The sequence below is a fragment of the Stegostoma tigrinum genome, chromosome 25, assembly GCF_030684315.1.
Source record: "Stegostoma tigrinum isolate sSteTig4 chromosome 25, sSteTig4.hap1, whole genome shotgun sequence".
In the NCBI taxonomy this organism is placed as follows: Eukaryota; Metazoa; Chordata; class Chondrichthyes; order Orectolobiformes; family Stegostomatidae; genus Stegostoma; species Stegostoma tigrinum.
The window spans coordinates 20204672-20230741 of record NC_081378.1 but is presented as its reverse complement, the minus strand read 5'-3'; the positions used below and the strand labels follow the sequence as shown (position 1 = coordinate 20230741).

The window sequence follows — 26070 nt, the reverse complement described above, 5'->3', positions numbered from 1 at the left end:
GTTTTGTTGTTTCTCATAGCCCTTTAGTAAATCCAACTGATCCCCGTGCCATGAGAATCATTTTTGTAGACCCTTTCAATTGTGCTGAGTTCCATCAATTAATACATTGAAAGTTGCTAATTCAGCTTTAAACAGGAAACACAAACTCTCAAACTAAAATCAAGTATGCAGAGACAATGAAGCGGTACACACCAGAAACTTCACTGTCTATTTTGTCTTTGCACATGCTAATGGTATTATAGTTCAGTCTGCATAAATTCCCACAGCAATTCTCGGTAGTTTGTTTCAGAAAAAATATTACAAAAGGGAAGTTACAGGGATAGTGGCACTGCAGCAAGAGTACCTAGAAAGAGTCTATTCTTAGTCTGACCTCTGTTGTACTTGTCCTTGGGAGTGTTTGGGAAGTATAGAGAGTGTTTTATTGTATCTACTGGAAATTGATGGGCTAGTGCAGTGAGAGCATTTCCTAATATTAAACATCAGAAAGAAAAATGTGACTTACTTGTATCACTTCTAACTTTCTGTGGCTGTCACCTCGTGAACCGGAGACTAAACTGTGTGCAAAAAAAAAAGTTGACCAGTCTGAACCCTGGTCGCGTTTTGTTGTCACCACCAATGCCTTTTATTATATAAACGTAAAATCTCATAAGGCATTTCACAGGAACACTGCTTGATAAATTTTATCAAGTCATGTGAGCTCTAAGGAGAGTTCATCAAAATGTTAATTGATGAGCTTAGAGAAGGAGAACGGCGGAGCGGTTTAAGAAGGGATTCTGTGTCTTGGGGGCATTCAGAGCTGTAGATGGAGTAATTAAAATATGAGGTGTGGAGTTGGAAAGAATTGAAGGAGTACAGCCATATTGGGGAATTATATAACTGGCATATTTTAAAGAGAAATAGGACACCATGGAGGGATTTGAATTCAAGAATGATAATTTTAAATTTGAGCTGTTCTCCTGATACAACAACAGCGAGTTGTGATGAGGACTCAAGAATAGCAGATAAGGGAAGTGAAGTGATATGTTAAAATGTCAGTGGAGAATGCTGGCTTATGATGATAAGCAACTTTGAAGTATTAAAAATGGAAATATTTTGCTAATTTCAGTAATAATTTGACATCACTTCATTTTGGTTGGGTTCAGTTTGTTGAGCAAAGACTGTCACCAGTTCCAAACCAAATGAGTAAAACCTACACATCTCCTCCTGTGTCATTGACATGCGATCTAGGACTGTGTCCAGGTTGGTAAGAGTAAGGCTGATGTCCCTCATCTCATTCTGAAGACTTAAGAGAGCACTGTCTCCTTATATTATCGGTATACAAGTTTAGCTGCAGACAAATAGATGGGCAGAGTAGAGTCCCATGCTTTACTGACAGATCAACCTCTAATGTTCCAGTAGTGAGGTAGGCTGGCTGTAATTGTTAGCAGTGCCTTGGTGTGCTGAGCACTAACCTGGCGTCATTGATTGTGCCAGTGTGATTACTTTGTTCTAATATTACTGTAGAATCTCTGAGGATGGGAGGAAGTCAATCAGCTCAACTCCATGCTGATTCTTCAAATCAGAAGAGAAACACATTGCTGGAAAATCTTAGCAGGTCTGGCAGCATCCATGGAGAGAAACAAGAGTTAATGTTTCAGGTTCAGTGACCCTTTTTCAGAATTGATTGTAGCCAAGAAAAATTATATTCCTGTTCATGACACAAGTAAGATGTCTGAGGGTTCAGATTGCACTCCAGAAGCTGCAGAATAAGTTGCTGTTCCCAGTGCAGTACTGAAGGAATGCTGCGCTTTGAGGTTCCATCTTTTGGATCAAATCTTAAACTGAAGCTTTGTCTGACTCTAAAGGTGAACGTGAAAGATTTCACGGACTACCCTGAAGAGGATTGTGGGTTTTCTCTGTGTCCTTTCCAATATTTGTCACAATTAAGAAAGCCTATCTGGTTACTGTTTTATTGTCTGTGGGAGCTTGCCAGTAAATTGACTGCTATCTGTGCATGGCCTTACAACAGCTTTCCTTGCAATATTAAGGTGTGATGCCTTTTTCAAACTTGTCAGTGTATGTTAGCCCATTTTCCCTGATGATCTCCCGTATGAATAACCTCATGTCAACTGCAACCATCTGGAAAAAGAGCAGGCATCTGAAAATATAGTCGGATGATTAATACAATGTGAAATGTAACTTTTGGAGTGATGTGCATAAAAGTTGATGATATGTGACTCATAAGTCTGCATGTCAGCCTTGTTATGAGCTCAAATCTTGAAATGCTTGAACACAACCTCTGAACTAGCTGTTTTGAAGTCAAGTTTGAACTAAAGGGAATAGAAGATAAATGGACTTCTAGATCAGCCTCTATTTATAAATCCAAGGATCTTATAAGCCTTCTTAACAACTGTTTCCACTTGCTTGACCACCTTCAGAGAATTATGCATGTGAATGTCAAGGTCCCTCTATTCCTGTACTCCCTTCAAAGTTGTACCATTTGAGCTTGTATTGTTTCTCCATGTTTCTTCTACGAAAATGCATTCCCTCATGTCGCTGTGCATTGAAATTCATCTGTCAGGTTTCTGCCATGTGGTCAACTTGGTAATGCCTTAATGGAGTCTACAATAGATTCAAATCCAAACATAATACAGTTGAAAAGTTGAGGTCTTCTGCCAGTATACAAAATATGAACTGAATATGGATACAATACTAGAGGATGAAGTTGGCAATGACCAATCTCCTGTTTTTCCCAACAGTTTTACCTACTTAATATCCAACCAGTTGGAAATCTATTTTACAATGCGCACAGCATAAATACTCCTCAGTGTTAATGATTTCAAAAAAGCAGATCTCATAAAGATTACAAAATGTGAGGCTGGATGAACACAGCAGGCCAAGCAGCATCTCAGGAGCACAAAAGCTGACGTTTCGGGCCTAGATCCTTCATCAGAGAGGGGGATGGGGGGAGGGAACTGGAATAAATAGGGAGAGAGGGGGAGGCGGACCGAAGATGGAGAGTAAAGAAGATAGGTGGAGAGGGTGTAGGTTGCAGGAACAGCAACTCATATTCCGCCTGGGAACCCTGCAGCCATATGGTATCAATGTGGACTTCACCAGTTTCAAAATCTCCCCTTCCCCTACTGCATCCCTAAACCAGCCCAGTTCATCCCCTCCCCCCACTGCACCACACAACCAGCCCAGCTCTTCCCCCCCCCACCCACTGCATCCCAAAACCAGTCCAACCTGTCTCTGCCTCCCTAACCGGTTCTTCCTCTCACCCATCCCTTCCTCCCACCCCAAGCCGCACCCCCAGCTACCTACTAACCTCATCCCACCTCCTTGACCTGTCCGTCTTCCCTGGACTGACCTATCCCCTCCCTACCTCCCCACCTACACCCTCTCCACCTATCTTCTTTACTCTCCATCTTCGGTCCGCCTCCCCCTCTCTCCCTATTTATTCCAGTTCCCTCCCCCCATCCCCCTCTCTGATGAAGGGTCTAGGCCTGAAACGTCAGCTTTTGTGCTCCTGAGATGCTGCTTGGCCTGCTGTGTTCATCCAGCCTCACATTTTGTTATCTTGGAATCTCCAGCATCTGCAGTTCCCATTATCTCTCATAAAGATTAAACTTAATTACATTGTCACCAAAAAAAAGTCTCCCGTGAGTGTGTGCGCATGAACATATAAGGATCTACGTCATTTAAGAGAAAGTAGGAACTGCAGATGCTGGTGAATCTGAAATAGCAAGGTGTAGAGTTGGATGAACACAGCAGCCTAGACCCTTCTTCAGAAGAGTCTGGGCCCGAAACGTCAGCTTTCCTGCATCTCTGATGCTGCTTGCCCTGCTGCGTTCATTTAGCTGTACACCTCTGTCATTTAACTTTTTCCAGAAGACAGAGCTTTAGATAACAGTATATACTCTAACTGTAGTAAGGTAATTATTTTTAAGAGCCTTCATTAAGGATGAAGCCTCACAGAGCCAGAATATACTGTAGATTTGTGGCAATGCAATTTTCCAATTTATGTTGGCTGCAGTGAGGGGCTGATTGTGATATGGGACCTGCCAAAAACTTATGAATTGTGCATAATGTTCTGGGGACCCTGGTTTGAATCCTGCCACGGTGGAATTTGAATTCAATAAATATCTGGAGTTAAGAATCTAATGTTGACCATGAATCTATTGCCAATTGTCAGCAAAAGCCATCTGATTCACTAATGTCCTTTAGGGAAGGAAAATTCAATCCTTACCTGGTCTGGCCTACATGTGACTCTAGAACCACAGCAATGTGCTTAACTCTGAACTGCCCTTGGGCCAATTAGGGATGGGCATTGTATGCTGCCTGGGCCAACAATGCCCTCATCCTGTTAATGAATAAATTTGCCCTGCACCCGCCCTGTCACAACTGTGTTTAATTATACCAAATTTATTGTAATACCAACTGCACTGATCTATGAAATTTTTCACAAGTAACAACTTGTAAGCCATTAGAACTTTGTATCTCATCTCAGAATGCACAATGTGTGGAGCATCACAAAGTAGGAATTGGTGGTTACAGGAAAAGAAAGGGGTAAATGGTACAGGAAGAGCTAGTTAGGTGGGACCAGTGGGATTCTGTATTGTAATCATACTGCAGTTCATTGCGGACTAGAATGTTTGTCCCCCGCCCCCATTCTTAACCCTAAGCAATGAACTGCATTTTTAATCCTGTACGCAAACATATAATGTAATATTAATTGCATGTGGAATATGCACTTCATGTGGATTCTACACATCATGAGATCTGTTGCACAACTGCACTATTACTGAGATTAGGCCCTCGGTGAATGGTGGCACTAATCATAAACAACACCAGCAACAGCCTATCACGGACAAACACTACCTTTGAAGGAAATGATGTTATGTGGAGCCTTCAGATAGTGACGAGTATGCAGAGATCTTTTAGCATGATCTTAACAGGTTGGGTGAGTGGATAAATTAAGGGCAGTGGCAATATAGTTTAGATAAATGTGGGGTTATTCACTTCAGAAGCAAAAACAAGAAGGCAGATTACTACCTGAATAACTGCAAATTGGGAGAGGGGAGTGTATAGTGGGACCTGGGTGTCTTTGTGCACCAGTCGCTGAAGGTAAGTATGTAGGTACAGCAGGCGGTCAAGAAAGTAAATGCTATGTTGGCCTACATCGCGAGAGGTTTTGAGTGCAGGAGCAGGGATGTATTGCCGCAGTTATTCAGGGCCTTGGTGAGACCACGCCTGGAATGTTGTGTGCAGTTTTAGTCTCCTTTTCTGAGAACGGATGCTCTTGCTGTCGAGGGAATGCAGTGAAGGTTTACCAGGCTGATTCTGGGAATGGTGGATCTGACGTATGAGGAGAGATTGACAAGGTTGGGATTGTTTTCGCTGGAGTTCAGATGAATGACACTTGTAAAATTCTAACAGGACTGGACAGGGTCGATGGGAACATCCTGCCTGCAATGATGGATGTTGCCAGAACCAGGGATTATAGTATGAGGATTCAGGGTGGACGATTTAAGTCGAAGGTGAGGAGATGTTCCTTCACCCAAAGAGTGGTGAGCCTGTGGTATTCATTACCACAGGAAGTAGTCGAAGCCAAAACATTGAATGTATTCAAGAAGTGACTATATATAGCACGTGGGGCGAATGGGATCAAAGGTTACAGGAAGAAAGCAGGATTAGGCTATTGAATTGGATGATCAGCCATGATTGCAAAGAATAGTGGACCAGGCTCGAAGGGCCAAATGGCCTCAACCTGCTCCTATCTTCTATGTTTCTATTGTCCCTGCCGCTGCTTTGGATGATCTTTCCGATTATTTCCATTCCTTTACCTTTCTTGTTAACTGTGCAAAATCTTTATCTTCTGAGTATTAATTCACTTTCTTTTTGGAAGTCATTATTGAATCTATTAATCAACTTTTTGTAAGGAGAATGATCCCAGACTGCCAACTCTTCATACAAATTTGGTACTAGGCCTTGAAATTATTGCTAAATTGTGCTGCTCAAAATTGGACACAGTACTATAGCTGGGCTTACCCAGTGAAATGGCATTTACCAATTTGACTGACTGATTGCTTTTTAGGTCAAAAGCAATTCGCACCAGGCTTCATAATTAACAGAAAAAAAAAATTAACGAAAGGCAGAGAAAATCAAGGCTTTCTATATACTATTATGCAACTTAAACTATGTCCCCAAAACTTACAGATAGTTTAACTCATTATAGACAGAAAAGGAAAATAGGCAGGACATGCAAAGTCCTGAAGAAATCCAAATTTTGATTGTGTGTTAAATTGTCTCTTGCAGTTCTTTTGATTTTTAACACTGATGCCACACATTGTTGCCTGTAAAGCAGTGGTTGTTCTTTATTTTGATAATTGGTTTGGTGGGCATGGGTCTGTCTTAATAGAATTAATTCTTTTAGGTTTTCAAGGTTTTTTCGTTTTCTTATGGGGAGAGAGAGAGAGGCTTTCAGTTTTCTGGCTATAGATTTTTCTTTCTATCTGCTGCCCTGGCACTTTCAGCTTTATAGCACACTGCAGCTCAGCCATTCAGAAGATTTGTTATCAGACAGAATTTCCTTAATTCAAAAGACTCTTGGTGCTGCTCAATTTCAAATTGTCTCCCTTGCTGCATTAAAAAGCACTGCTAATATTGATTTTTCAAGTTCCAAACTAGTTATTTCAGTAATGTGCAACCAATTAAGCAATCCAACTTCCATTTTGGTTAATAGTCCCAAGCAAAATGTGGTTTCTTACACACTCCATGATAGTTATACATCACTGCCACTAGTCTTCCCACCTTCTGTATACAGCAGTATTGCAGGCTGGATTAGAAATTCAGCCTGGCCCCTCTAGCTAGTGATAGAAGACATTTGGCTAAGCAGGGCATCTCTAAAATATGGAGAGTAATAAAATACAGTAAAATATCATATCACAGAGACTCATGAGCATCTTAAATTCTCATAAGCACAACTGACTTCTCAAGAAATGTATTTCTTTCTTTGAAATCTCAAAATCTAAAGCCCTAAAGAACAAATAATTTACTGAGCTTTATTTGTCTAAGAAGTTAATTATTTTATTAATTGAAAATGCTCAAAAGGAAATAACTGCAATTTATACTAAAGTCATTCAATATCTCAAATAATCAGCCAGGGCCCTAGCTCAAGAGAGGCTCAGGTACACAGTACAAGGTTGAATGGTGCAAGTGAGAAGATGAGCGTTTCAGAATCCACCAAGAATACCAACCAATCTGTGTTGCACTCAAGATGCCTCACCACTAGCAGGGAAGGTATATGATGTAAAATGAATGAATTACCATGTAAAAATCAGGGAGAAGTTATTTCAGACATGCTCACACTGACAATTCATATGCAAGTACTTCATGGTGAGAGATGAGAACCAAGATGAATTGAGAATTTATTTACATATAATTGCAGAAATCTTAAGGAGAGACAATATAACAAAAAGGAGAGCCGAAGCACAGAGAGATGAAAGGAAATGTAAGACAGATTGAAGGATTAAGGCATAAGGAATCGTGGGTTATATAAATAAAGGCAAGAAGTGCAAAGGACGAAGTAATGAACCTTCAATAATATAAAAGAGAACTGTGGATGCTACCAATCATAGAATCCCTACGATGTGGAAACATGCTATTTGACACATCCAGCAGACACACACACACACACCCCTGCCAGACTCACCCCACCACCTTGCATTTCCCATGACTATTCCACCTAGCCTGCACATCCGTGGACACTATGGGCAATTTAGCATGGCCAGTCTATCAAACATGCACGTCTTCAGACTGTGGGAAGAAACTGGAACAGCTGGAGGACAACCCTGCAGATACAGGGAGAATGTACAAACTCTATACAGTCACCTGAAGCTGGAATCAAACCCAGGTCCCTGGTGCTGTGAGGCAGTATTGCTAACCACTGAGAAACCGTGCTACCCCAATCTGGAGCAGAAAGTGCTGGGGAAACTCTGCAAGGTTGGCAGCATCTGTGGAGAGAAAAACAGTTAACGTTTTATGTCCAGCAACCCTTTGCCAGAGTGAAATTCCAAGAGCTCCTTGGCATAAAGGCCAAAATTACCAGTTTTGGCGATCAGCTTCAACTTGCACTTACCCAGCATCTTTGACATAATAAAATGCGACAATGTATTTCACAGAAGCCATTATCAATTTGTTTTCGGAATCAGTGACACAACAAATATTTTAACAGATTACCAAATGCTTGATGAAAATGACTCTAGATCAAGGCAGCATCTGTGTTTAAGAAAGGATGTGTGAGCACCTTTGTAGGTGTGGCATTCTGTATCTGCGAGTCTATGTGTGTGAATGTTCTGTGACTGAAAGATTGCCACTGTCTGATTGAGTCTGTGTGTGTTCATGTGGGTTTGTGTGTGTGTGTTTGAGGAGGGTTCTGTGTCCATGTGGGTATCTCTTGATGGTGGTCTGACTCATATCAACGTCAGAAGGATATCTGATCAGTATCCCAGCTGACTCAGTGTGTTTTGGCTGAAGCTAATCCTTAGGCATATTATTTTAAAATTAGGTCAGTTCATCACTTCTTAAAGTGGAAACGCATTGTGCTTGAGCTGCAGGAGGACCCCACCACTTCATTTCCACCTTAGCATCTTCCTTTTTTGAATGACTGATGATGGCTAAAGTATGAATGAGGACTTTGAACATTATTTGAGCTAAAGCTGAAGTGCCTGATACCTTGGGCTCAGAGTTCTAAACTTTGTCCAATCAGACTACTCCTGTTCTACTTACTACTTTGCTACCATGAATATGACCAAAGATGATGCAAGGACAAATGTGTGTCATGAAGGAATGACGTAGAATCCTCTTCATGTTGACCCTGTAACCCCCATCTTGGAGGGAGGCAAAAGACTAAGAACAGAAGGAAAGGACATTTAGGAGAGAAGATCTCTTCATCAGAGCAATGTTGGCCCAATTCTTGGCTCTTGGTTCCATGTTTGGTTTCTACCGTGTAGGGAGTCAGAGAAATGAAGAAAAGGGTCACACATGGAAAATGAATCCCTGCTAACTCACTTTATTTCACTATCTGAAATGTTCTGTGTCTGTCCATGTGTCCTATGTATGTTCAATGCCGCCTCTGTGTCTGCAGTGACAATATGTCTGTGTGTCATCTGTATTTTCTGTGAATTTATATGTCTGTGTATATTTTCAATCTGCATGACATCTGTGCGTCTGTCTCCCTTTTTTGTCTGTATCTGTGCATGTGCCTATTTCCATGCCTTCTGTGTCTAGGTCTGGCTGTTTTATTTATACTTAGAACGTGGTCCTTTTCTCCATCCCTAGTTTGCCTATAGAATTTCATGGTGAGCTGTCTTCTTCAACCACCACAGTTCTCATGGTGTAAGGACACCCAGACTGTAACTATGAAGGGAGCTCCAGTATTTTGACCCAATTACACTATAGGAATGGCAATATAATTCCAAATCAGGACAGTGTGTAATTTGGAGTGAAGCTTGCAGGTGATAGTGTTCCCAAGCACCTACTGCCCTTGTCCTCCTATGTTTAGAAGGCATTGTCAAAGGATCCTTGATGAGTTACTGCAGTGTATTTTGTGTATGGTACACACTCCTGCCACTGTGTGGTAGTGAAGCAAATCTATGTGTAAGGAGGTGGTAGTAGTGCCAGTCAAGTGACAGGTTAGTCCTGGATGGTGTCAAACTTCTTAAGTGTTGTTTGAGCTTCAGTCATCCAGGGAAGTGGCAAGTATTCCATCATAGTCTAGTCTTGTACTTTATTGCTAGTGGACAGGCAATGGAATACAAAGTTGAGTTACTCACTTCAGAATTCCTAGTGTTGATCTGCTACTGTACACAACATTTATATGGCTGTTACACTTCAGTTCCTGGTCATGGTCAGACTATTGATAGGGATTCAATGACTGCGAGTAGACTGGTGGGTTGGTAATTGGCTGATTGGATTTATCAACATGGGCAATTACCGTCACAGGGTTAGATTCTCACTTGTCAGTGATGGTCATTGCCTCGCACTTCTATGTCACAAATGTTAGATGCCACTTATCAACCAAACCTGGAGGTAGGCCAGCTATTGCTGCTGATGGACTTGTTCTGCTCAGTATCTGAGGCATCATTAATGATGCTGAACATTGTGCAGTCATCAGTGAACATCCCTATGTTTGACTTTAGGATGGAGTGAAGGTCATTGATGAAGTAGTTTCCCTTTGCATTAGGTATGACTCCTACCAATAATATTTCCCCTTGATTCTTCCTGATCCAGTTTCTTTTCAATAGAATTCCCACAGCGTGGAAACAGACCCTTCAGCCCAATAAGGCCACATCGAACCTTGGTCCATCCCACCCAGACCCTTCCCCTATAACCCACCTAATCTACACATCCCTGAACACTACAGGCAAGTTAGCATAGTCAATCCACCTAACCTGCACATCTTTGGACTGTGTGAGAAATCCAGAGGAAACCCACGCAGACACAGGGAGAATGTGCAAACTCCACGCAGTCACCTGAGGGTAGGATTGAACCCAGGTCCCTGGTACTATGAGGCAACAGTGCTAACCACTGAGCCACCTTTGAATACTCAGTTGAATGCTGTCTTGATGTCACTTCTACTTCATCTCTGGACTTCAACTCTTTTACCCATGTTTGGACCAATGTTGTAATGGAGTCAGGAGTAGAGTGATGGCGGGGGTACCAAAATAAGCAGGTTTGTAAGTGCTGCTTGACAGTACTCTTAATGACTCCTCCCATCCCTTTGCAGGTGGGGCAGTAATTAACCCAGTTATTTTTTGTTTATTCATTCACGGGATGTGGGGTCACTGGCTGGACTAGTATTTATTGCCCATCGCTAATTACCCAAAGGACAGTTAAGAGTCATCCACATTGCTGTGGGTCTGCAGTCACATTTAGCCAGGACCAGGTGAGGATAGCAGTTTCCTTTCCTAAAGGGTAGTAAACCAGATGGGTTTTCCCAAAAAGTATTTTGTGGACGCTGTTAGACTTTTAATTCAGACATTTATTGAATTCAAATGCTACCAACTGCCACAGCAGAATTTGAACCTAGGTCCCCAGAACATTTCCTAGGTCTCTGGATTAGCAGTCTTGTAATAGTCCCACGAGGCCATCACCTCCCTATTAAAGAATGGCTGAGTCAATGGTTGCATTTGGAGACAATGGCTTGTTCTTAGTTGCAAATGCTCTATTAAGCCCCATCTGTGGTGTGGCTCGGGAACCCCACACCAGCGTGGCACTCCCTGCTACAGACGAAGAGATTTGGTTAACAAGGTACAATTCACTGAGATTAGTTTTCTTCTTTTTAATGCTTTTTGAAACAGACACTCCCAGAAGTCACAGTCAACAATCCAATCTCCATTTGTCAGTGCCAATATCTTCCATTCAATGGAAATAAAATGTTGATTATTCTCACTCTTTTATTCTATTTTCATTAAGCATTCCTATTATTTTCAAGTCTCTTATCCAGAATTCTTAGACAGTCAATTACTTTAACTTAATTCTGCATTTTTCCACTTTATCCTCAGTTCCCTTATTCTCACTGTCGTGATGAGAAAGACTTGCATTTAACGAAAGCCTTTCACAACCTCAGAAAATCTCAAAATGCTTCACAGCCAATAAAGTACTTTAAGTGAAGTCACTGTTACAATGTAAGAACGAAGCACTTACACTCGCCTCATTCTCACTCCCCTTATCCTGACTTCAGTTGTCCTCACTCCAATTTTCCTTTATTCAGCAATGAGAGCACTTGACAATCTACTGAAGGATTTGAGCAGAGTAGATGGAAATGGGGTGGACATTATCTCCATTAGGGGAGGTTACTAAGATTTCCCTGCGCCAGTCACATGGCAATGAGACTTAAATTTTGCTTGGAAGCTATGAATTAACACTTAACATCACACCTTTTAAGTGAAGCAGACTACTGTCTTGGAACATGATGTACACTAGGACCCTGCAGAGATAAGGTGTTTGTATACGGAATCAGGTGCAAATATCTGGTAAACCAAAGGCACCATGGTTACCTGATATTGGTGTATAAGCCAGTGCACCTCCTGAACAGGTGAATTGCAGTGGATGAAGAAGGCACAAGTTCATTGCTGGTTTTGTACTGCTTCTCTAGGCCAGAAATTCAATAACACATTTGTGAATATTTTGAACCCAGGAAGCCTGCAAGCTGAGCAGGTGAGTGCAATTGTTTCTCTGTGTAATTGGCTGCTGCGTGAGGGATTATTTCCTGCACTGGAGCAATCTGATGCCAGTGTTTAAATATATCTTCTCATTTTGCTATTTTTAAACAAGTTATCCTTCACTTGGGCACTTTGTTTCAGCATGTCCTTTTGACCCAAACTAGCAAGCAACTGTGAGCTATTACAAACTGAGCAGGGACATGAAACGGATTGTCCCTAACCCTGCCAAGAATCCCAGTTGTTTGCAAACTAAGTTGTGATGTAAACTGTGAGTACTCAACCAGTAATCAGCAAAATCTTAAACCTAAACTTGTCCTTCCAACTTGACAAGTTCCAACTAGTAATCCAAGCTTCACAGACTCTAGTTAATAACCCAAAGAATCTAAATATTAAACTCCATCCCAGGACCTTTACTAGTAATCCCCAGCAAAAAGAACGACACCTGTTTACTCCTAGCTTCACAGACTGTCAATGGTAAGTCTCATTCCTACTTATTGTAACTAGTGATCCCAGTTCCATGCATCCTAACTTGTGACACCAGCTCTAGGTATTCTTCACTCGCAATCCCTGCCCATGTGCTAATTCTAACTAGTGATTTCATATCTGCCTACTCTAGTTAGTAGCACTAGTCTCACTTAAGATAACTCACTGTTGCTTGACAGAAACAACTGACTGACCATAACGACTGTTTTAGCTGTATTAATTTTAGTAGAAAACACAATACACACAACACAGTTAGTGCACTTCACATGAAATGACCAAGTTCTAAAGTACAGAAGAAAGCGTTCGAGCCCATTGTGCCTTGAAGGAGATTTTCCTTTTAGTGCCACTCCCTGTTCTTACCTTATAGTGCTACATCTCTTCTGGTAAACTCGACACTCTCTTGACTGAGGCATGGTGGCCGCGACGTTAAACTAACACCAGTCATCCCCCTCTGATGGGAGAGCAGCACTATCGTTCTGTGGGACTTCAGTGACATTACTTATTAGTTACTTCTTTTCCACTTTCAAGTTCAATTTTGTAAGGAATTGAATCATCTTCCTTTTTTTTAGCCAAGGTATTTCTTCATATTCAATCATACAAACTCATCATGTAACAAGCATTTCCTTAACTCTTTCTTGGCTGTTGTGCCCATTTCCTTAAGTCTATATCCTCAGGCCATCAACTATCTAGCATTTATTTATAAAGTGACTGATCCAGTTTTTTTTCAAGTCTTGTCAACTTGTCTGTCACCTTCAAAGTTTTGCTGTTTTGGCACTTCCTTTAAATTTGTGCCATTGTGTTTAATTTGGCTCTACTCACTTTTCCTTTCAAACTGCATCACTTCACATTGCTCAGCATTAAACTTAATCTGCCATGTATCTGTCCATTTCATCAACATATGTCTTGAATTCTGATACTTCAATGACAACTTGTGTCCACATTTCAGCTTTAACGTAGTATAAGATCTCAAGGAATTTCATAGGAGTGTTATAAATCAACATATTAGCATATAGCATCAAAATCTTGGTGAAGGAGATAGTTTTAAGGAGCACCCAGGTGCCCCTTCAATGATTATATTTTTGGGGTTTGGTTAGTTCAGATGGTTGGATGGCTGATTTGCCAGCAACATGGGTTCAATTCCTACACGAGGTGAGATTACCATGAAGGACTCTTCTCAACCTCTCCCTTCACCTGAGTTGCCGTGACCCTCAGAATAACCACCATCATTTGTCTCTCTCTAATGAAAGAGCAAATGTGTGGTCCATTAGGACTATGGTGACTTTACTTACTTTTAGTTAGAGAACGAAAGAGAGATAGTACTTAGATAGTACAAAGCATAGTACTTTGGTGGTTGAAAACAGTACAACCAACTGTGGTGTAATTAGAAGCAGGGTGCTTAACATGCCAGTATTACAGGATTGCAAAAACCTCAGAAGGTTATAGATGCTGCAGATTACAATGATAGGGAAGAGCAAGAGCTTGGAGCCTTTCAAAAATAGGTACGATCATTTTATAATTGAGACAGTGATTCATAGGGGCCACTGTAGATTTGTGAGCACATAAAGTACAAGCGAATGAAATTTAGTGCAAATAAAGCCATAAAAAAAATATGGTACAGTTTCATACATTTCCAAATTCTGTACCATCTGCAAATTTAGAAATCATGCTTATATACCAAAGCCCAAGTCATTAATATTTGTCGAAAAGAACAGCAGTTCTGATGCTGGCCTCTGGAAATACAACTACGTAGTTCTCTCTGGTCTAAAAAATAATAGGTAGAGCCACTTTGCTTTCCATCTCTTGGCCTATTTCATATCCATACTGCCTCTGCCTCTTTAATCTAAAGGGTTTCAATAATGTTAACAAGTCTGTCCTAAATATCTGTGTACAAAGCATCGACTGCAATAATCAATCCTAAATAACAAAAAAAAAACTTATTGACTGACGCAGGGAACAGAAATTCGGTTATAGACTGATACCTAATGAATGGAATCAGGATTGAAGACTGATTTCTGCCGCACTAAACATTCTTGAAAATTACTTTTCAGTGCAGTGAGTGTTTGAGAACAATTTCCTTGGGGAGCACTTTGAAAAAAAAACTCAAGGAGAATCAAGCTGAAGTGCTTATCTCTTTCTGTCCTTCCATCCTACTTTCTCATTCTTGGGTCCCATTCTGTTATAATGCCCTTTACCTCCAATGCTCCTGCAGTTCCAAAACTTGGAGTATTTGATGATGTTTATTAATTCTCAATCCTGTAAAGGACCAGACGTTTACTCAGTGCATTTGTCTAAGGAAATTAATCAATATGGTAGCAATTGTTTTCTGATGTTCTTGTGTAGACATCAAACTTTATATATAATTTAATACACAGCTGGTGTTGTCAAATGATTACACAGCTTATTGTGTTTAGAGATATAAAATGCATCAAGGATATTAACAGTGATTGGAATCTTTCCAAGTGCTGTGTCTCATCAGAACCATGGAAAAGCTTTGTCTCTAATTGTGTAAATCAGTGTCATGCATAACATCTAGTGAGTATCGCCAGATGTAGTGATGATGACACTGTTTTAGGCCTATGTGCTAATATTATTAGGAAACCTGTTGCACACAATGTTAAAAAGAAGTGCTTCATATGTGTATACTTATCAAAAAAAATTTCTACTACTGCCCAAATTACTTTGGGAGTATAGCACCAAAAGACAGTCAGAATTTCTGTTTTACATCTTAATGTTTTGCCAATAATCACAAAAGATTAAAGTTCACATGGATATACATTGCAAATTACAAGCAACCATCTTTTCTCGGCTATGCATTGAGAAAAATGGACACTGCCTTAAAATCAAGAAAAAAGACAAGGTGTAGTTTCTAGCTTTGGGAAAATACGTGAATCTAATTGGTGCAAATAAAACAATATTAATTTTTGGAGTCATTAAACCCAGACAAAGTTATTATGGGTTCAGGAGAGTTCAGCATGGCAACAAGTCCGTGATTGGCTAGGCTACAGTTTAACACAGACTGTATGAGGAGAGTGAACCAAATAGAGAGAAGCAAGAAGACCACCTAAGTTGGCTGCGTCAATCTTTTCTCTACTTTCTTCCTCTGTGAAGTTGTCATTTCTAATTTTCTATTGAAAGAGCAGAAAACGACAGTCAGAGATGCTGTAGAAATAAACCTAAAGGAGAAAGAAAGTTTGCAGATCCAACCAAGTAACAAGTGAACCACAAACTGATCATCACCTCAGATAAAATCAAAGCATCGTCAAAGAATTGAGGATTGTAAAAACAATCCATTTAGTTTTGTGATTTGGACTGGTGACACTACTTCTGACCAGGCAATTTAACTATTCTTTATTTGTGCAGCTTGTACAAGGTCCTGCTATCCAGTGCTGGATCAACCTGTAATATTTCTCTTTGAACCTCACGGACTGACAGGTATTCAATCTACATATTGACATTTTGTACAGATAATAAATGTGAACACTTTATTTCACTTACTTCCAATCCTTCTCCCCTCACTCCCCTACTGAAGACTCTGTTTCTTTTTGGGTTGCAATTCTTTTGGAATTAGCAATGTTGATGTGTTTCATGCAGTGAACTAATTAGTTTTGTGAGTCCAGAGGGTGGGTTCTGCTGAAACAAGAAAAAAAGATCTGCTTTTATATTACATATGTTATGCATCTTAGGACATTTCAATACATTTTATAGACAATTAAATACATTCTTTTTGAACTTCTTTAATCTAGGAAGCACATTAGCCAATATCAGTACAGCTGTCAGCAAGAGCAATGAGATAACGGCAATGGAAAACATGTTTTATTTAAATTGATTGAGGGATAAATATTGATCAAACACTGAGAAAGATTAATCTGCTCTGCCATGGGACTTCTGTGTCCCTCTGAGAAGTGTGACAGGGCCTTAGTCCCTTCGAATGATTTAGCTGAATGTAATCCTGTATATTTCTGAATCTTGTACTCCTTTACTGTCATCCAGTGCTCATAGAAACCTTAGCAGATTCTTCACCTCCATTAACCAGGAGCAATAAAACCAATAGTCACAGCGCCAGTAAAACAAAATTAGTGGCCCTTAGATGTGAGAAAGATGCTTGCCACTGAATCCTAGGGTAGTGAGGGAAAGAGAAAAATAAATGGAAAGAGAAAGAGGCAGAAGATGTATGAAGTAGAAGTGAATTTATTCAAGTTTAAAGGGGTACAAATGGAAGGTAAAAGAGTGAATAACTCTTGATGGGACAAAAGGTAATTACGTTGCTCTCTCCATCGGCAAATGAGGGATATCATGCCTTTCTGAGCTTTCTTCTTGCTCAAAAATCTTCGGCCTTCGTTATTCACCTTGTTAAAAGTCAGCCATACACTCTGGTGAAGCAGAACTCACCATTGTGGCAGTTCAGTGCACACCCTCCCAGCCGTTAAGGTCAGAGCAAATCCCCATCAGTTGGACTTTCAAAACATGTTTAAAATATTTCTGCTGGTCATTCTGCCATCTTTGACCATTCATATATTGTGAATGGAGAGCCCCCTTCAGTCGGCGAGCAGTTAGTAATTAAAGGCCAAGGCCTGTTCAGCCCAGTTGCTGCATGTGAATCATCACCTTTGTGTTCAGAGCATCTCCTTCCTGGGAGATGTGAATGTACATGCAGCCATCCATCCAGGTACTGAGTAGGATCTCCTGTCAACACTGATGGCATATCTTAGAAATACATCAGTCAGGTTTCACAGCCTATATGCCCATCCATGGATAATGGTGAACGAAGACTGGTCTCAGCACCTTCCCAAAGGAGCAGCTTGGCTACTGGATTGTGTAGAACTGTTCTGAAGAAGGTCACTGGACCTGAAACATTAATTCTGTTTCTCTCTCCACAGATGCTGCTACACCTGCTCGGTTACTTGAGCTTTCTATTATTTCATATTTTCAGCATCTGCAGTCCTTTATTTTTTGTTAATGATCAAACTTGGGCTATTTTTGCTCCAAATTGCATAATGCTAGATCTCCAAACAGTCAGATCAGCCTGAGCCATTTTATTTTGAAAAGCAGGCACACACCTATTTGGAGATAATGGGAACTGCAGATGCTGAAGAATCCAAGATTACAAAGTGTGGAGCTAGATGAACACAGCAGGCCAAGCAGCATCTCAGGAGCACAAAAGCTGACGTTTCAGGCCTAGACCCTTCATCAGAGAAGCCTCTCTGATGAAGGGTCTAGGCCCGAAACGTCAGCTTTTGTGCTCCTGAGATGCTGCTTGGCCTGCTGTGTTCATCCAGCTCCACACTTTGTTATCTTGCACACCTACTTGGGCTCCTTGCAGTTTACAATACCGAAAGTATTCTATTCCAGGACTGCTGGAACAACCAGTAGTAGATTCGTGAGAGTGAATTTTCTTGTTATATAATTGTTGGACATACTGTCTTTTGAATGGACTGTTAAGCTGAGGGACAGTTGTATTCTGAGATGGACCTGTAAAATGTTCTCTCAGGTGAACTCATAGGAAATCTCATCGCACTGTTTTGAAGAAGAGGGAATTTGAAGTAGGGGAATTCTGTTGGTATTTTGGCCAATATTTACCCACGGTCAAATATCACTAAAACAGATTATTTGCTTAAATTGGCTTTGTTGCCAATATTATTATTTTAAAAAAGACTGCAGAAAGCTACAGGAAGACTGCAGGTAGACTCGTGAATTGTCATTTGTTAATTACAAAACGTTAGCATCTAAATTCAGCAGGACACAAGACAAAAACACAATGTTGGTCTTTGTTTCAAAGAGAATGGAGTACAGATATAGAGAGGGTTTGCTAAAACTGTACAAGGCATTAGTCAACTACAGCTGGAAAAATGTGAACAGTTGTGGTTCCTTATCTACAGAATGATATACAGGCATTGGAGAAGGCCTAGAGATGTTTCACTAGGCCACTACCAGATATGGAGGGATTTTCTCATGCGGCGTGTTTGAATAAATTGGGCTTGATCGTATTGGAATTTAGAAGAATGAAAGACAATTTTACTGAAACAATATTCTTAGGGGAATTGACAGAGTAGAGGCGGGAAGGTGTTTCCCTGTGTGGAACAGTCTAGAATCAGAGGAAATAATTCAGAATAAGAAACCATCTGTTTAAGGGGGAATTTCTAGGGGGTAGTGATGCTGTGGAACTCTTTAACGCAGAACGCTGTCAAGGCGGGTTAGTTAAATATATTCAACACTAAGATTTTTAATCAGTAAGGAATCAAGGGTTATATGAAAATGGTAGGAAAGTGAAATTGGGAATTATTAACTGAACCATGATCTCATTCACTGGCAGAGCAGGCTTGGTGGGCTGAATAGCCTACTTCTTCTACTTTGTATGGTCTTCTACTGCAATGACTACACCTTTTGGATTGGCTGGACTTAATGACACTGGAGTTTAGAAGAGAGAGAGGTGACTTGATTGAACTGTATAAGATTCTGAATGGTCTTTATTAAATAGATGTGGAAAGGATGTTTCTGCTGATGAGTCTAGACTTATGGGACACAGTTTTAAAATTAGGGTTCACCCTTTCAGGACAGAGATGAGTAGAAATTGTTTGCCCCAGAGGGTTGTGCAACTTTGGAATTCTCTGTCTCACAAGGCAGTGCAAACAGGGTTACTGAATATTTTTAAGGCAGAGATGGATAGATTATTGTTAGCAGGAGAATCAAGGGTTATTGGGAGTTGACGGGAATGTGGCATTCAAAACACAAACAGATCAGTCATGATCTTATTAAATGGTGGAGGAGGCTTGAGGGGCTGAATGATTTGCTTCATGTGTTAGGTTCATATGTTTGTATGCATGTTCTTCTTGCATAGTGAAGTTAACACTTCTTTAACAGTGTAAGTTGTGAACCTAAACTTTTGTTCCTCTTTTGTGCTTTCCTTCCCCTCCCCCTCACCTACTCCCTTCCCCCCTCAGCTTTCTGCTCCTCAGTCCCTCATCCCTTCCTTCTCTCCCTTCCTCTTTCCATATTTCCCATTGTATAATTGGATATCCTGAATATGTTATCTTATATTTTTGGTGTCTAATAATGTCAGACACTACCCATGTCCCCTCTGCTGTCCATGTGTCTGTCTTTGGTCTGAAGTCTTCTCACTAGCCTCCTCATTCTGCTTCAGAAGTGTTCCAGCCCTTCCTTCCTCACCCTGGCATGACCCTGCAAATCCCAAACCCACGCCCCTCCTATTCCCAGACTCGAGAGCTTCTCATTAAGGCAGTACCCCCACATCTAATCTGCTCCTTGGTGTGTGGGGGAAAGGAATGTCGATATGAGGGACCTGGTGAATGGACTCTACAGCAGCAAGCAATCCGGGGTGTGTTCTCAGCATGGTAGGTCACACATCCACTTGTGTCGCAAGTCAAAAAGCAAGGTCGCTGGGAGTAACAAGAAAGCCAGATAAAGGAAATCCAGTGTGGGCTTACATTTCCCAGTGAAAGATTGCACAACTTGGTTTTGAGCAAGAATACTTTGCGTGAAGCCAAAAAAAATCTATAGATACTGGAAAGTGTCACCGTATGACAGAAGGGAAGATTAGCATTACGATCTTCCATCAACATGTTCATAAAATCATAGAGAGATACAGCACAGAAGGAAACCATTCGTATCCCCTTTGAAGTTAGAATTGCACACACTTTAAAATTAATTGTGCATCAAGTTTATTTTCAGGTCCTGATTCTAGACTCACTGTCAGGAAATCCACCTGAGAGGTCTTCCCAGAGAGGACCAATAAAAGTTTGCCACTGGATCTACCATCCAAGTAAAGATAGAAGGATTTTCAACCATCAGACAATGGCAGTGGAGGTGGGTGATGCTGCTGCCAGACAATGCTTTTAAATCTTTTTGTTGGCCACAGCTGCTCCTGGCACCCCTGCAGAAACCCCACCAGGGGATGATTGGAACCATCCTGACTGGGAAATATATCCCCTTTTACTTACTGCTGATTCAAAAGCCTAGAATTCCCTACCTAGCAGAACATTGACTGTATAAACACCAAATGGACTACTGAAGCTCAAGATGGTCAAATGGGTCAATGGGCTGAAGGATGGCAGATGGTTTCAATGTAGAGAAATGCAAAGTATTGCATTTTGATACAATGAATAAGGGTAGGACTTATACAATTAATGATAAAGCATTGGTAGTGTTGTAGAACAGAGGGACCTAGGGGTTCTGATATATAATTCTTTGAAGTTTGCAACGCATAAAGGGTTAAGTAGAATCCAAAGGGATTCTACAAATTAATTAAGGACAAAAAGATAGCTAGTGAGAGAATAAGGCCCCTTAAAGATCAGCCAGGCCACCTATACGTGAAACTGCAGGAGATGGGGGAGATACTAAATGAGTATTTTGCATCAGTGTTTACTGTGGAGAAAGATATGAAAGACAGAGAACTTGTGGAAATAAATAACTACATCTAGAAAAATGATCACATTACAGAGAAGGTGGTGCTAGATGTCTTAAAACGCATAAAGAGGGATAAATCCCTAGGACCCAATCCGGTGTACCCTATGTGAAGCTAGGGAAGTGATTGCTAAGCCCCTTGCTGAGATATTTGTATCATTGATAGCCAGAGGTAAGCTGCCGGAAGACAGGAGGTTGGCTAATGTGGTACCACTAATTAAGAAAGGTGGTGAGGAAAAGCCAGGAAACTATAGACCGGTGACCCTGACATCAATGCTCAGGGGGATCCTGAGGGACAGGACTTACACGTATTTGGAAAGGCAAGGATCAATTAGAGGTAGTCAACGTAGCTTTATGTGTGGGAAATCATGTCTCACTAATCTGATTGAGTTTTTTGAAGAAGTGACGAAGAGAATTGAAGGCTAAGTGGTGGAAATGATCTACATGGACTTCAGTAAGGTGTTCAACAAGATTCCACATGGTAGACTGGTTAGCAAGGTTAGATCATATGGAATATAGACAGAACTAGCCATTTGGATACAGAACTACCTTGAAGCTTGAAGACAGATGGTGGTGGTGGAGGATTGCTTTTCAGACTGGAGGCCTGTGACCACTGGTATGCCAGAAGGAACAGTGCTGGGTGTACTGCATTTTGTCATTTTGTATAAATGATTTGGATGTGTACATAGGAGGTATGGTTAGTAAATTTGCAGATGACACTAAAATTGGTGGTGTAGTGGACAGCCAAGAAGGTTACCTCAGAGTACAATGGAATCTTGATCAGATGGGCCAATGGGCCGAAGATTGGCAAATGGAGTTTAATTTAGATAAATGTGAGATGCTGCATTTTAAAAAGGCAAATCAGGGCAGGACTTACACACTAAATGGTAATGTCTGAGGATATTGCTGAACAAAGAGACATTGGAGAGCAGGTTCATAGTTCCTTGAAAATAGATTCACAGGTAGACAGGATAATGAAGAAGGCATTTAATATGCTTCCCTTTATTGGTCAGTGCATTGAACATAGGGGTTGAGAAGGTCATGTTGTAGCTGTACAGGATATTAGCTAGGCCACTTTTGGAATACAGTATGCAATCCTGGTCTCTCTGCTATAGGAAGGGTGTTGCGAAACTTGAAAGGGACCAGAAAAGATTTCCAAGAATATTGTCATGGCTGGAGGGTTTCAGCAATAGGGAAAGGCTGAATAGGCTGGGACTGTTTTCTCCAGTGTCAGAGGCTGAGAGGTGACTTTACAGAGGTTTATAAAATCATGAGAGACATGGATAGGTTGACTAGCCTATTTCACAGGGTAGGGGAGTCCAACGTTAGGGGACATAATGTGAGAGGGGAAAGATTTAAAAGGGACCCAAGGGACAACTTTATCACACAGAGGTGGGTGTGCTAATGGAATGAGCTGCCAGAGATAATGGTGGAGACATGTACAATTTACAACATTTAAAAGGCACCTGGACAGGTACATGAATAAAAAGGGTTTAGGAGGATATGGGCTAAATGCTGGAAAATGGGACTAGATTAATTTAGCGTTAGTAGGAACTGCAGATGCTGGAGAATCTGAGATAACAAGGAGTACAACTGGATGAACACAGCAGGCCAAGCAGCCTCAGAGGAGCAGGAAAGCTGACGTTTCGGGTCTAGACCCTTTTTCAGAAATTTACCAGTTTGTTCTCTGAAGAAGGGTCTAGACCCGAAACGTCAACTTTCCTGCTCCTCTGATGCTGCTTGGCCTGCTGTGTTCATCCAGCTCTACACTTAGATTAATTTAAGATATTTTGTCAGCATGGACAAGTTGGACTGAAGGATCTGTTTCCATGCTATCCAGCTCTATGACTCTATGACATATGGACAGCGTGGTTAAAAAGATGCTTGGCATGCTTTTCTTCATTGCTTAGTCCTTTGATATAGGATTTGGGAAACCACATTGAGGTTGTAAGGGACTTTGACGGGGCCTCATCTGAAATACTGTGTCCAGTTCTGGTTGCCCAGTTATAGGAAGAATAATATTAAGCTGGAAACGGTTCAGAAGAGATTTACTGGGTTGTTGCCAGGTAAGGAAGGTTCAAGTTGTAAAGAAAGATTGGATAGACTGGGAGGTTTTTTTCACTGGAACAGAAGAGGTATATTGAAGTTTGTAAAATAGTGAGGGTTATAGCTAAGGCTAATGGTAGTTGCCTTTTCCCCAGGATGGGGAATTTCTAAACCAGGGGGCACATTTCTAAGGTGAGAGGAAAGACATTTAAAAAAGACATGAGGGGAAAATTCTTTACAAAGAGGGTGGTTTGCATGTGGAATGAACTTCCTAAGGAAGTGCTGGAGGTGGTTACAATTACAGCGTTTAAAAGACATTTGGATAAGTCCATGAACAGGAAATGTTTGGAGGGACATGGGCTAGGAGCAGGCAGGTGGGACCAGTTTAGTTTGGGATTATGTTTGGCACGGACTGGTTAGATTGAAGGGTCTGTTTCTGTGCTGTATGACTCTATGACTCTAAAAAGAAAGAAGAGAAAGACTTACATTTATATAGTTCTTTTGTAATTTCAAGATGTCTTCAAGCATAATGCAGCTAATGAAGCATTTTGTAGTGCAGACATTATTGTAATGTATGAAATGGCTAAGCAGCTAATTCTCCAAGGAAAACTCGAGACAAATGATAAATGCCAGCCTTGACTTTGATAACTTGTAGATGGATATTAATAATTAAAGAAAGATGGGGTTGATGTGCCTTTCTTAGTCTCTACTGTTTTCCTTTCCAGGGTCACTGATGATATCTTGGCAATGGCAAGACCATCCACACAGCTTATTAAGAAGTTTAACATCATCAAACAGTTCCAAGGGTAGGAGACACAGTAGGAACACCATGGTATCTGACTGATTCTGAATGGAAATACAGCTCCTTGTTAACAGTGGCCTCATTAGAAATGCAATCTTTAGAGAATGCATTCGAGTAACTTGTGTTTATGGAAAGCACTGTGCCAGCTGCTGGTAACTGGTATTGGTAGCAAACCAACAGGTTGCCTCAGCTCTTTTTCATGCTAAAGGAGCCAGAGTTTGATGAGAGCAGATATATTGCGCAATTCTAGGACTGGAGACAATTGGAGATAGGAAGGAGTGAAAAAAATGAGGAATTTGTTAACAAGGTTGAAGGTTTTAAAATAATTTGCTGCTTAACAAGGAGCAAATGAAGCCAGTAAGGAGAGGTGTGATGGGGAACAGAACATGGTGTGACTGAGGACAGGTACAGATAATTTCTGAATGACTTAAAGTTTGTGGACAGTTTAATGTGTGAAGCTGGTCATGGATAGATAGGAATGGTCAAATTTCAAACATATCAAAGGTATGAATAAGAGCTCAGTAATATGTGAGCAGATATAGGGCAGATTCGGGCAATGGTAAGGACATGGAAATGGGTGAACTTTCTGATGACTCTTGGTCATTTATTTCAGAGTCTAGCTCAGCCTTTTTTTCCCCAGCTTCTAGGTTAGTTGCAACAAACACGTAAATTCTTTTTAGTTCCATTAAAAAGTAATGACTGTTTATTGTAATTGATGAGGAGCCAATTACAAGTTTTCTTGCTTTAAAGAAAGAGCAAATATATTATCTTTGAACACTGAAAAAAAAATAAAGCCCCAATATCAAGCATATATATCCGCCTTGGCCAGCCAGAGTCTTTCTCCAGTACAAAGAAACGCAGAAAAGAATACAAAATTTACAGTCTTTGAGAATCCATGATATATAAAATCAGTGTTTTGGTTAAAAGCTCAAAAGTATTAAATCATGGAATTCAGAGATCAATAATTTGAATTTTATGTCATTGTGACAAATCTGTCACCAATATCGTGAATTGTCTGGTTTAGTTACAAACAGTTGCTCGGAAGAAGAATGGAAGTGTTTGCAATGGCACAGTTTCTGTGCAAGAATAAAAGACTTTGCCTGCACACTTCGCTGTATTAGGTTGGAAGAAAGTTCTGCTTCTCCAGCACTGGATGTTAAATAAACAACCTGACAAATTAGGGACAACAGTGTAGAGAGAGCTAATACTGAGGTAGAACTGGGAGTCATCAGCCTGCATGCGGAAACTTAAGCTATGCTTTTACATAACATCAATGAGGGACAGTATAGGGCTGAGAAGTAGGATAGGCTAGGAATATACCTTGGGGAACAAGTGAGAAGAGAAGCCAATAAGATGATGCTTTACTTACATTGATAACAATAGGACAGAGAGTACAGTCCCACCCAATAGCTTTGAACAGACAATGGGAGATGGTGGAGGAACTCAGGGCAGCGAGAAAGCACGGTTATTTGAATACACCACTGCCACAACAGTAAGAACCAAAGATACATCCTTTCTTTCCACAGATTAAATATTAAGTCTGTGATAAACCTACAAGTACCTGGTGAGCATGATCATTGTGGAGACCCTTTGGAATTGAAGAGTGGATTTTCATACTTACCAGAGACCTTCATGGAGAATAATAGTAAGCCCCATCACCCAGGCTGATAACCTTATGACCTCAGAAAATGAAATAAGATTGTTAACAAATTCTAGATGTGGACAAAGATAAGTATGTTTATTGCTTGTTGTGTGACAGATTAGCCCCAAACATGTTCATGGACAATAGACACTAGATGAACCATTCTTGGTTAGTTGAGTATTTGGAGGCAGCATGAATTAATTCTCAATGTCCTCCCCTCCCATCCATGTACCTTTGCGCTGTGGTCCCACTGAGTAAGTCTCCCCTCTTATAACATTGGGAACTGTTGGATCCCTTACAACAAACTTATTGGTTTAGCTTTAATGTGAAGAACTGTAACCGTGATAACCTGCACATATGATAAAAACCAAAAAAACTGCAGATGCAGTAAATCAGGAACAAAAAGAAAGTTGCTGGAAAATCTCAGCAGGTCTGGCAGCATCTATGACAGAAAAAACAGAGTTAACATTTCG

At 40.7% G+C, this 26070-nt stretch overlaps 1 protein-coding gene across 3 annotated transcripts in view; it reads left to right on the top strand.

The window, feature by feature from the left end:
• Positions 1-12055: 12055 nt before the first annotated feature.
• Positions 12056-26070, top strand: part of zgc:77752 (uncharacterized protein LOC393862 homolog) — a 44549-nt gene continuing 30534 nt past the window's right edge. For 2 of the 3 annotated variants that reach the window (XM_048553741.2, XM_048553739.2), the window contains exons 1-5: positions 12056-12201; positions 16050-16121; positions 19628-20038; positions 23879-23959; positions 25482-25600. In XM_048553741.2, the coding sequence (XP_048409698.1) occupies positions 19860-20038; positions 23879-23959; positions 25482-25600 (379 nt within the window). In that variant the 5' untranslated portion in view covers positions 12056-12201; positions 16050-16121; positions 19628-19859. Of the gene's footprint in view, positions 12202-16049; positions 16122-19627; positions 20039-23878; positions 23960-25481; positions 25601-26070 lie in introns of those variants that run through there. The other variant, XM_048553740.1, reaches the window with a different exon arrangement.